Here is a 12060-nt window from a genome sequence, read left to right on the forward strand (position 1 = left end):
GGATTTACACATTTCGTTGTCTACGATTACAATTCGTTTGTATTGTGCTAGAAATGTTATATTCAAAGAAGTACTGTTATGATAAAGATACTAATTTGGCCGGAAATGTTTTGCAGGTCTCTGCTATTAGTGATGAATCGTTTAAGTGTTAGGACTCAGTTAGCTGGAATATTCTTGATATCACCTAACGATTAAAATTACGGATATAAAATACATACTCTTAGGAAAGAATAACTGATAACAATAAAAATAAAAACATTTTCTAGTACTACTACACACGTATTCACTAAGTGTTTACTGAAACATGAAGATGGTAAGATTTTGAAATGTAACCAGTAAGGCCTACATTCTTAGCTGCTTTAATATTTACGAAATTGATTTTCCTGATACTTTCGTTTCTGACTGTCTCTCTTTCCAGGTTTTATTGACTATATTAGTAGTATGGCTTCTTTGTTTCATTCTGACCACTACTGAATCCATCGCTCCAGATAACCCTGCCAGAACTGATATTCGGATTAACGTTTTACATAACAGTCCATGGTTCCGATTTCCATATCCAGGTGCTGCCATCTATCGTTATGAACATTATTTTTATTTTATAATAAATTGTGAAATAGTAAAAAAAAGCCGTAATAAGTTTAAAGCCAAATTAGAATATTTTTATTTTTTCGTCGTGAAAAGTGGTTCTCAAAATGTGGTCTTGGGACCACTGGTAGTTCGAGGGCTGCTACCAAAATGCAAGTTACTGATGATTTTTTTGCGGTAACGAGCGAAAGCGGAATGCCGTAGAACCGGTAGGTTGTGCGTGGGGTCTTTTGGCACCGCCGAAGTGGTCCCCGGACGAAAAAGTTTGAGAACCACTGATTTACGTAGATTGTCCTGACCTGAAAGTTTGCTTTTCAATTTTCTTAAGATTTTTTTTTTTCTCAAATGTAACTTGACAATAGGGAGGATATTTCGAATACGAGACACCTTTTGATGTTGAGAGTGCTGTTAAAACCGAATTTTAACTTCATTGGTCAGTAAATTACCGATTAGTTTATATTGCGTTTAATACCAGGTGGCGCTCACGTTATGTATCATTTAGAAAATTTATTATGATTTTTGTTTGTTATAGCGGAAAGAATTGATCAAATATAGGGTGTAATTAATCAGTCATTTTCAGCAACAATTAATGGAACTGTTTCATTCTTAATGGATATTTTTGTTTATTATTTTTTCTTAAATATTATTAGAACCCCCCTCCCCCCTGTGACCAACAGAGTCAAATTGATGTATAAATAATTTAGAAAAATGTTCTTGTTAATCAGATAGGCCCACCATCGTCCTCAACATCCTGGAATTCTGACTTTAGGTATTTTAACAATATAATTATTATAAGTTATACATCGTCCTCAACATTCTGGAATTCTGACTTTATGTGTTTTAACAATATAATTATTATAAGTAATACATCGTCCTCAATATCCTGGAATTCTGACTTTATGTGTTTTAACAATATAATTATTATAAGTAATACATCGTCCTCAACATCCTGGAATTCTGACTTTAGGTGTTTTAACAATATAATTATTATAAGTAATACATCGTCCTCAACATCCTGGAATTCTGACTTTATGTGTTTTAACAATATAATTATTATAAGTAATACATCGTCATCAACATCCTGGAATTCTGACTTTGGGTGTTTTAACAATATAATTATTATAAGTAATACAATATAATTATTATAAGTAATACAATATAATTATTATAAGTAATACAATATAATTATTATAAGTAATACATCGTCCTCAACATTCTGGAATTCTGACTTTAGGTGTTTTAACAATATAATTATTATAAGTAATACACAGTCCTCAACATCCTGGAATTCTGACTTTAGGTGTTTTAACAATATAATTATTATAAGTAATACATCGTCCTCAATATCCTGGAATTCTGACTTTAGGTGTTTTAACAATATAATTATTATAAGTAATACATCGTCCTCAACATCCTGGAATTCTGACTCTGGGTGTTTTAACAATATAATTATTATAAGTAATACAATATAATTATTATAAGTAATAAATCGTCCTCAACATTCTGGAATTCTGACTTTAGGTGTTTTGACAATATAATTATTATAAGTAATACATCGTCCTCAACATCCTGGAATTCTGACTTTAGGTGTTTTAACAATATAATTATTATAAGTAATACATCGTCATCAACATCCTGGAATTCTGACTTTAGTTGTTTTATTAATATAATTATTATAAGTAATACATCGTCCTCAACATCCTGAAAGTAATAAATGATTCCAAGTTTTAGATATATGGAAAAGTCTATTCAGGTTCTGTCATTAACAATCGATGAAACACTTCATTAAAATCAGGGTCCTTAATACTTCCAAGGGTAAATTTGAGGTATATAATAGTGGAACATTAGAATATACAGTTACCCTTGAAAATAGTTTGAAATTATTTTATTTTACGTTTTATTGTTCATATGAGGATCACGAGCTTATCTTGAAAGTTATTGACCATCAAGTATTGAAAATTAAACTCTACACCTCATGGTCGCTGTAATAGGGTGAACGTAAATTTGTTTGTTTTTATTTTCCCGTTTTAACGGCGTATCGTTTTGTCTATGACGTTCCTTAGGCCAGTGGGGTCTACCAACTGTCAGTGTAGGAGCAGTTTTTGGAATCTTAGCCGGAATTATTGGGTCAACCATCGAATCTGTTGGAGATTATTACGCATGTGCAAAGCTAGCAGGTGCTCCCCCACCTCCCGTGAGCGCTGTGAATCGAGGAATTTTCACCGAAGGCGTCAGCTGTGTACTGTCGGGGTCGTGGGGTACAGGAGGTGCTCTGACTTCATACAGTGAAAATATTGGAGCTATCGGTGTAACAAGGGTAATGCTGACGAAACGTCAACTCTAAAAAAAACAACTCTTCTTCCATATTTTGAAACGTTTAAACGCTACTTACATTAATTAAAACTTAATGAGAAGCGACAGTTTATTTTACCTCGTATATAAGTCTGTAGATGAAGCTCATTCTTTAGGAGGAAAAACTTTATTTTATCTGTTGTCTTCTCAATATCAACCTGGTGGTTAACGTGCTCGGACTATGAAGCTAGGTGTCCAGGAATATGATAGGATAATCATTGGTAGGAAGCTATGTGTCCAAGAATATGATAGGATAATCATTGCTAGGAAGCTATGTGTCCAGGAATGTGATAGGATAGTCATTGCTAGGAAGTTATGTGTCCAAGAATATGATAGGCTAGTCATTGCTAGGAAGTTATGTGTCCAAGAATATGATAGGATAGTTACTGCCAGGAAGTTATGTGTCCAGGAATGTGATAGGTTAGTCATTGATAGGAAGTTATGTGTCCAAGAATATGATAGAATAATCATTGCTGGGAAGTTATGTGTCCAAGAATATGATAGGTTAGTCATTGCTAGGAAGCTATGTGTCCAAGAATATGATAGGATAATCATTGCTAGGAAGTTATGTGTCCAGGAATATGATAGGATAATCACTGCTAGGAAGTTATGTGTCCAGGAATATGATAGGATAATCATTGGTAGGAAGCTATGTGTTCAGGAATATGATACGATAGTCATTGGTAGGAAGTTATGTGTCCAGGAATATGATAGGATAGTCATTGCTAGGAAGTTATGTGTCCAGGAATATGATAGGATAGTCATTGCTAGGAAGTTATGTGTCCAGGAATATGATAGGATAATCGATGTTAATATCCTTAAATCGACAATAATATAATATTATTATGACAAAGCTAAAGCGAAAAGGCAAATTTTACATATAGGTGAATAAATTTGACACGTTCATATTTTTTACTTACTCAAGTACTGATATTTTAACATAAATTGTACTCGATTTTATGATGACAATGAAATTAAGTATTGAAACGTTTCGACTCCTTCAAACTTTAGCCATACTTATTATAAACCATGCAGCTCCCTATGGTCAAATAATATACATTAATCTGCCAAAAGTGTATGGGACCATTGCGTATGCGAAGTGTCCACCAAGCTTAGGCAGAACTGTCTATCTTACTGATTGGATCAGATCCACCGACGGAATCCCCCAACACTCTCCTAGCCTACTGGAGGTCCTCACAATAGTGGGGTTCCTCTGTAGGTTTACCCCACAGGCACCACGAGGTCTTGTGCAGCTCCCTCTGAACACTGTGAAGGAACTCGGTAATTATAAACAGAGAGACTCAACAGATAAGTGTCTTCATAATGTTACGAGCTGCTAATTGGTCCAATGCTCGGATACACGGGATGTACCTTTCAAAGTATGATCTCAAAACAGTCAAGTTAGTCAATGTTTGCTTTTTAGGGTCGTGAGCATGTAACAAAATAATGATATATTAACGATGTTTGGAGTAAAGCTGAATTAACCACCTGTGGGGTATAAGAAGACTGCTTTCTATGTACAGTGGCCAGAAATGGTTTCTGAGGCTGGGGAAAGGTAGATGGATAATACAAGGCTTGAGTTTGTAGTCCTATCTATGAAGAATTGGACGTGGGGCCTAAATGTATAATGTCTACTCGTGCAAATGCCCAAGAATGTTAAATGATAGATATTAAATGAATACATTACAGGTTTCGTGGCAACACATTACAGGTTTCGTGGCAACACATTACAGGTTTCGTGGCAACACATTACAGGTTTCATGACAAAATAGTTTGTCTAGAAGACCAATGAGCTCCTCCAAAACAATAACCAAAGAACACGACCAAGTTATCAATATTAACTGCCAGTCAAAAGCAATGACTCTAACTTATACAAATTCTTGGAGAACATTTAGAGGACTTCTCTATTGCTAAAAGTATTATGACAGTAATTGTGAGGACTCCTCTATCGCTAAAAGTAGCATGACAGTAATTGTGAGGACTCCTCTATTGCTAAAAGTATTATGACAGTAATCATGACGACTCTTCCATTGCTAAAGTATTATGACAGTAACTGTGAGGACTCCTCGATTGCTAAAGTATTATGACAGTAATCAGGAGAACTCTTCCATTGCTAAAGTATTATGACAGTAACTGTGAGGATTCCTCTATTGCTAAAAGTATTATGACAGTAATCATGACGACTCATCCATTGCTAAAGTATTATGACAGTAATCAGGAGGACTTCTCTATCATTTCAAGTATTAAAATGGCGCCTGTCTTTATAGTGCTGAACAATTACTCGATGTTCATCCACAGTATCTGATAATAGTCTATGAAAAATAAATTATAAAGATAAAAATTGTATCTTACATTTAGTAAGATTTCTCTTATTTTTTTTTTTAGAGATATCATATCTCTTACATTAAGTATTATCAACTATTTTGATGTTAAAATTTATTTTATGTTTTTCGTGTTGGAATGACATTAAAATTTATTTTATATTTCTCAGGTTGGTAGTCGTCGAGTGGTACAATATGGTGCTTTAATCATGATGATATTTGGCATGCTAGGGAAATTTGGTGCACTATTTGTAACAATCCCAGACCCAATTATTGGAGGAATATTCTGTGTGATGTTTTCAATTGTTACTGCTGTTGGACTGTCCAATCTACAGTTTGTGGACCTGAGTTCTTCCAGAAATCTTTTTGTCCTTGGAATTTCTTTATTTATGGGAATAGCAGTCCCGGAATGGATAAAAACTAACCCTGATGCTGTCAACGTAGGTATGTTTGAAATATATTTACTTAGTATCTTGACACTCGTGGAAACGAAACAAGAAAACTAACTGTGAAAACGTATACAAGCACCCATTTGATATTAAACAAAGCATGAAATTATAAAATTACACCATGTTTTTGACATAATATTTAAGAAATAAGCTGTAAATTTTATCGATGTCACAATATTTATCTATTGCTTTGCTCGTTTTCTCTATACTTGGAACAGGATTTGGTCCTGTGGTAGAGTCCTGGATTTTGGAGCTGGCGAGCTATGTTCGAATCCACACATTAAACGTTGGATATGTTATAAGAGTGATAGTCATTTCTTTAGCGTGAATGGTGTGTGGAGCAGCCATCGATCTGGTCAATAGTTCAAAATTAGGACATATAGTTATTTGCCATAAACACAAATTCACACAATTCTATACTGGACCATCAAGAATGCTGTCTACGTCAGAAGCTTGCATCAGCAGTCCAGTTTTATTCACTTTTAGAACGTTGTGTGTTTGGTGTGTCACACCGTCGACACATTAAGATGAACTTATGTGGTATCTTCAGGTAAAACTGATTTCCGCTAATAACAGCAAGGTCGACCAGGAAATTTAGCAAGGATCTGAATTCGAAAATTTGAGTATGAAGTGATGAAACTGGACAAGGTGTGAATAAACCAAACACCTTTCATTATGCTTAGAAAATGATAAACGCGGTGTGAGTACTGCACAAATGAAACGACAGTCACTGCTCCTGAATCTTGATTAGATCTGAAGGTTTTTTCTTTCTCAAGATAGATTTCTGTAGAGCCAAACACGCTGATTTTCAAATAGAACTGAACCAAGAAATGAAACTTCAATCTAACAAATAAACTCGGTTTCTTTGTCTAGGTGATGGAGTCATCTCGTCATTCTTGTTCTCTCACACCATTCATCGGCCATAACATACAGACATCATCCACTCGGCCAGCAAACGACATTGCAGCCGTTGACCCGCCTAACACTTAAGCAAAGTAGACCACAACATCCCCTCTGGCAAGGTAGATACTATCTGCCGTGGAGAACAAAGCAACTAGAACAAGGCAACTTCAACGGTTTCTGGACCATTTGTCTATCCTAAAACTGCAGCAAAACTAGATAAATTAAAAATTGAAAAAATTCTCATATTGCTAAAAGCATGTAGTAAACATATGCTATACCTGAATATCAAAGCTATGTCAAAGTAATATTTACGTTTTTCTAACGTAAATTACGTGACTACTAAATACAACAGCTTACTTCTTATTTAATTCGTTCTTTATTATGACATAAAAAAATGGAATGCTCTACATTTTAAAATCACATCAGAAATGAATGATTTTGTAAAACTTATTTTTACAGTTCTAGTTCAATTTTGTATTAACAGTTCTGTGTGTGAAATATCAAAGTTTCAGCTTTCTCAAATGAAATCTTTATATTTGTTAACAATCAATCTATTAAAAACGGAAAATTATTTTGTTCGTACAGGAAATGACGTTGCAAGCAATATTCTCGCCGTCCTTTTGAGCACCAGCATGTTTGTTGGTGGATTTTTAGGCTTACTTCTAGACAACACTATTCCAGGTAATATCTACGATTAAGGTAATAATTGTTTGTTTGTTTGTTTTGAATTTTGCGCAAAGCTACACGAGGGCTATCTGTGCTAGCCGTCCCTAATTTAGCAGTGTAAGACTAGAGGGGAGGCAGCTAGTCATCACCACCCACCGCCAACTCGACTCGCAATCTGTGGGTCGCGGGTTCGAATCCCCGTCACACCAAACATGTTCGCCCTTTCAGCCGTGGGGGCGTTATAATGTGACGGTCAATCCCACTATTCATTGGTAAAAGAGTAGCCCAAGAGTTGCCGATGGGTGGTGATGGTTAGCTGCCTTCCCTCTAGTATTACACTACTAAATTAGGGACGGCTAGCGCAGATAGCCCTCGTGTAGCTTTGCGCGAAATTCATAACAAACAAACAAACAAACAGATTGAGTAGAAACTTGCTGGGATCATTAAGCCTATTCTTATTAAATAAACTACGCCTTTTCCCAATTGAAAATAATCTTTTAAATGTTAATGTTTATCACTAAAGAAATACACAATAAAGTGTTTAATGCTAGTTGTGTTCCCACCTCAACCCCGAACTTTAACCCTCAAATTACCGGCTTTTGTTTACTCCGTACACCACCGCTAGGGTCAACATGTCGCATCACATTAACTAATGTTATGTTTTGGTCTGTTACAATATTCAATGCTAAAAAACTGGGAATAATAAATAATTTTCCATCCAAGTTTTAATTAGTGAGATTAACTGTAATATCAATGTGTATGCGTGACTCTGGCTATTAGGAACCCTCTATCGAAGAAGTAAGTCGAAAGAACGTGTTTAAAATTCAGATGAGGTTCATCGCTAATTGTAAGGTTATTTGTTATTTCAATGCGATACACGATTTTTAACAATACAACAACGTCTCGGATACTTTTATTGTTACGTCATTTAGATAAAAGCAGCCAAAGTTACCGAGTAACTCCTTTTTTTTTATACAGGCACAGAAGAAGAGCGAGGCCTAATAAAATGGCGGCAACAGATACAAGTTAGCCATCTCACTGCATCAAAAAACGAAGAGGAGGAAAGCGGATTGAGCTGCTATGATTTTCCTGTTGGTATGGGGATTTTACGAAGATTGAAGTGTTTCTCCTATTTTCCAATCAGTCCAACATACAATAAAATAAGAATAAAAAAAACAAAAGGTCAAGAAAATAGCCAATAGTATCACTGTAAGTAAATGTTTTATTTCGTCATGCTACTTTACGAGATGAATGATGGTTAAGTTTTTTTTTTTTAATTAGAAATTAAATAAAAAGTGCTGGTTTGGAATCCAAGTTTCATTTGATTGGCTGTCAGGTACAAGGTTAGAATCCAAGTTTCATTTGATTAGCTGTCAGGTACAAGGTTAGAATCCAAGTTTCATTTGATTGGCTGTCAGGTACAAGGTTAGAATCCAAGTTTCATTTGATTGGCTGTTAGGTACAGCAGCTCTAACTCGAGCGTTGCTTTATTTGGTCTTTTGTTTACTTTGGTACTAATTTTATCTTGGTGTATAATAGTAAATTAAAAATTTTAAGAAACATAATTGAGATTTTTGATCGATGTTTATTGTTTTATCATTTTTTTTTGTTGTTTTTGTGCTTTGTAAACTTGCTCATTTTTTAAAGATTATACTATTAGTGTTTTAATTGATAACACGGAATATTTCCCTCAACTAGAGGCGAAGTAGTGTTTTGGGATGTCAGGGCAAGAAACAAGAATTTCTAGTAAATGTTTCTCTGAGATATTGTATAAACCGTTGGAAAGTCCGGAATCCAAATATGCAATCCACATGAGGGTAACGTATTTCAGTCGAGAGTTATGAACAGTCAAAGAGACACAGGATTTCAGAGTGACCGAACCAACTTACCAGCAATGGTCTCTCTCACGCACACACACACACTAATTGATTATTTGTTATTTGATTCTCAAATCAAATTATATGACCCTTCTTCTTTGTCTGTTTGAGGTTGGAGACCTTGTTCTTGATCTAATGAAAGGTTACTACCATTACTACTGTCTTTGTCAGCACCATATCTATTTTTAACAGCATCGTTGGACTTGATAGATGGACTTTCCTCAACAAGAGATATAAAACAGTCCATCGTGGTCACATCTACAGTGGCTGCACAGGTCGAACTTCTTGGTGCTGGTAATTGAGAGAATAATGACAAATTATTATGAAGGCTAGCAAAGTTCCAGTCACTGTCAGCAGGGCTTGAAGCTCTATGCTAAAGAACTATTGGGCTTTAGTCTGGGAAACGGCTGTAACGATGGGCGAAGAAGTAGTTGGCTCACGTATCGCATCAGTCAGTTACAAAAGAAGTACTGAAATTAACTATGGGGTTTCTGCTAATAATGTGGCCAGTCGTAACTTGGTCAGTGTTTGTCCGATTTGGAAACTGAATTGAAATCGCCATATCTCATATTATGCCACATCCTATATAAGTTTCACTGAAATTGGATAAATTCTCAATATTTTACATCTGCTACAAACAACCTCTGGCTAAGGAAGAGTCCTTGTGTTAGGTATGTTGTATGTTATATTTTTGTGTTAAGTATGTTGTAAGTTTTATTTTTGTTTTGAGTATGTTGTATGTTTTATTTGTGTGTTAAGTATGTTGTATGTTATATTTTTGTTTTGAGTATGTTGTATGTTACATTTCTGTGTTAAGTATGTTGTATGTTATATTTTTGTGTTAAGTATGTTGTATGTTATATTTTTGTGTTAAGTATGTTGTATGTTATATTTTTGTTTTGAGTATGTTGCATGTTTTATTTTTGTTTTGAGTATGTTGTATGTTTTATTTTTGTTTTGAGTATGTTGTATGTTTTATTTTTGTTTTGAGTATGTTGTATGTTTTATTTTTGTTTTGAGTATGTTGTATGTTTTATTTTTGTTTTGAGTATGTTGTATGTTTTATTTTTGTGTTAAGTATGTTGTATGTTTTATTTTTGTGTTTGAGTGATGACTTAATGACTTTGAAACTGACAAGTTTTTGGAACTGGAAATAAAAATTGTTATAATTTCTCAATTTATCTCGTTACCTATTTATAAAGTATGTTCTGTTGTTTGATAAAAACCACGTAAAAACCAATAATCTCGACTGACAATCTGTAGGTCGTGAGATCGAATCCGTCATCGCACAAGTCCGTCCTTTCAGCCGAGGGGGGCGTTATAAAATGTGGTCAATCCTACTGTTGGTTTGTAAAAAGTAGCCCAAAAGTTGGCGACGGGTGATGTTGACTAGTTTCATTCCCTCTAATTTACCTATCACTTCGAAACTATTGATGGTTAGCGCAGATAACCTTTTAGTAGCTTTGCGCAAAATTCAATAAATAAACAAACTAAGATGCCACCTACTGTCCTGCGACAGCTGTGACGTCATATATATTGTCCTTAGTTCTACAAAACCCTATTACCCAAGTGCTTTCGAAAAGTGTACCGTTCTTTATCAGGGTTTTATATTTTTGAGTTAAATCGATTTTTTGAACCTACGTGTTTTCCGATCATCGTGAATTGCTCTTAGTTCCTACTGAAGTTACGTAATCTATTACCGTTAATTCTGTGACAGTTGTGGCGCCATCTATTGTCCTTAGGTTTCTTCTACTGAAGTTACGTCAACTTTTGCCGCTAATTCTGTGACAGTTGTGGCGCCGTCTACTGCCCTTAGGTTTCTTCTACTGAAGTTACAGTCAACTTTTGTCGTTAACTCTGTGACAGTTGTGGCGCCACCTATCGCCCTTAGGTTTATTCTACTGAAGTTACGTCATCTCTACCGTTAATTCTGTGACAGTTGTGGCGCCATCTACTGCCCTTAGGTTTTTTCCACTGAAGTTACGTCATCTTTTGCTGTTAATTCTGTGACAGTTGTGGCGCCATCTATTGACCTTTATTGGGCAGTTAATGTGTTATTGTTACAAATTACGTGGTTAACATTTAAAACTCTAGTTTACAGCGAGTGGAAACAACTACAAGAAACTTCTGAATGTAAGCGAACCAAACAGTGTATAATAAAACTAAACTAACATACGAAGTTTAGAAGTGAATACTACATATCAAACCGAGTCTGAGTTTCTAAAGTAAACCACGAACGATTATAACTAAGACTAAACCATCTAAAGAACTGGAAACTGAGAGAGCTGTGCTTACAGTATTTAAATATTTTCGGTCATACTCTTCGAAATTTTCAAGAGTAATTTGCAAGTAGATCTTGATATTTAACATAGACAAATCGAGAATCCTTGTTAACTACACGTACACAACACGTGGAACTAATGCCACAATTAGAAGTTTTTCTTGTGTGTTTTTTTTTTTACATATTAATCAACATACAACTGGTTATTATTTTGTTGTTTTAAGCACTGTTCACTATTACTTGAAACGATCAATTCAAATATAAGTCCAGCATAATATAATTATGTTATTTTGGGGGAGTAAATATATAAAGATTATTAATGGCACCTTAAATATAAGATTTAAATGCATATATTTTCTTAAACAACTTTCACACAGTAGGTCAGCAATCAATTTGTAGACTAACAAAACTAAAATCCAGGGTTCAATTCCACGCGGTGAACAAAACGCATATATTTATTTCATTATGTGGCTATTTATTTTATCCATTAAAACGTGAATTTCAGTAAAGAAATATGAACAAAAAGAACCATACGTTTAAAACAAACTTTATATATTTTGGCTAATCAAAGCATCTGTGAGGTTGTCAGTAAACTACCAATTATGTCAAAGCAACTGTGAGGTTGT

At 34.7% G+C, this 12060-nt stretch overlaps 1 protein-coding gene across 1 annotated transcript in view; it reads left to right on the forward strand.

Moving 5' to 3' along the window:
* The window catches only part of LOC106470792 (solute carrier family 23 member 2-like), a 22042-nt gene extending 13223 nt beyond the window's left edge, over nucleotides 1-8819 (forward strand). The window contains exons 8-12 of the mRNA XM_022399429.1: nucleotides 419-560; nucleotides 2649-2902; nucleotides 5429-5702; nucleotides 7196-7291; nucleotides 8255-8819. Coding sequence (XP_022255137.1) covers nucleotides 419-560; nucleotides 2649-2902; nucleotides 5429-5702; nucleotides 7196-7291; nucleotides 8255-8478 — 990 coding nt within the window. The 3' untranslated portion in view covers nucleotides 8479-8819. The remainder of the gene's footprint in view (nucleotides 1-418; nucleotides 561-2648; nucleotides 2903-5428; nucleotides 5703-7195; nucleotides 7292-8254) is intronic.
* Nucleotides 8820-12060: the final 3241 nt, after the last annotated feature.

Source organism: Limulus polyphemus, unplaced genomic scaffold (genome assembly GCF_000517525.1).
Source record: "Limulus polyphemus unplaced genomic scaffold, Limulus_polyphemus-2.1.2 Scaffold4218, whole genome shotgun sequence".
NCBI classification, from domain to species: domain Eukaryota; kingdom Metazoa; phylum Arthropoda; class Merostomata; order Xiphosura; family Limulidae; genus Limulus; species Limulus polyphemus.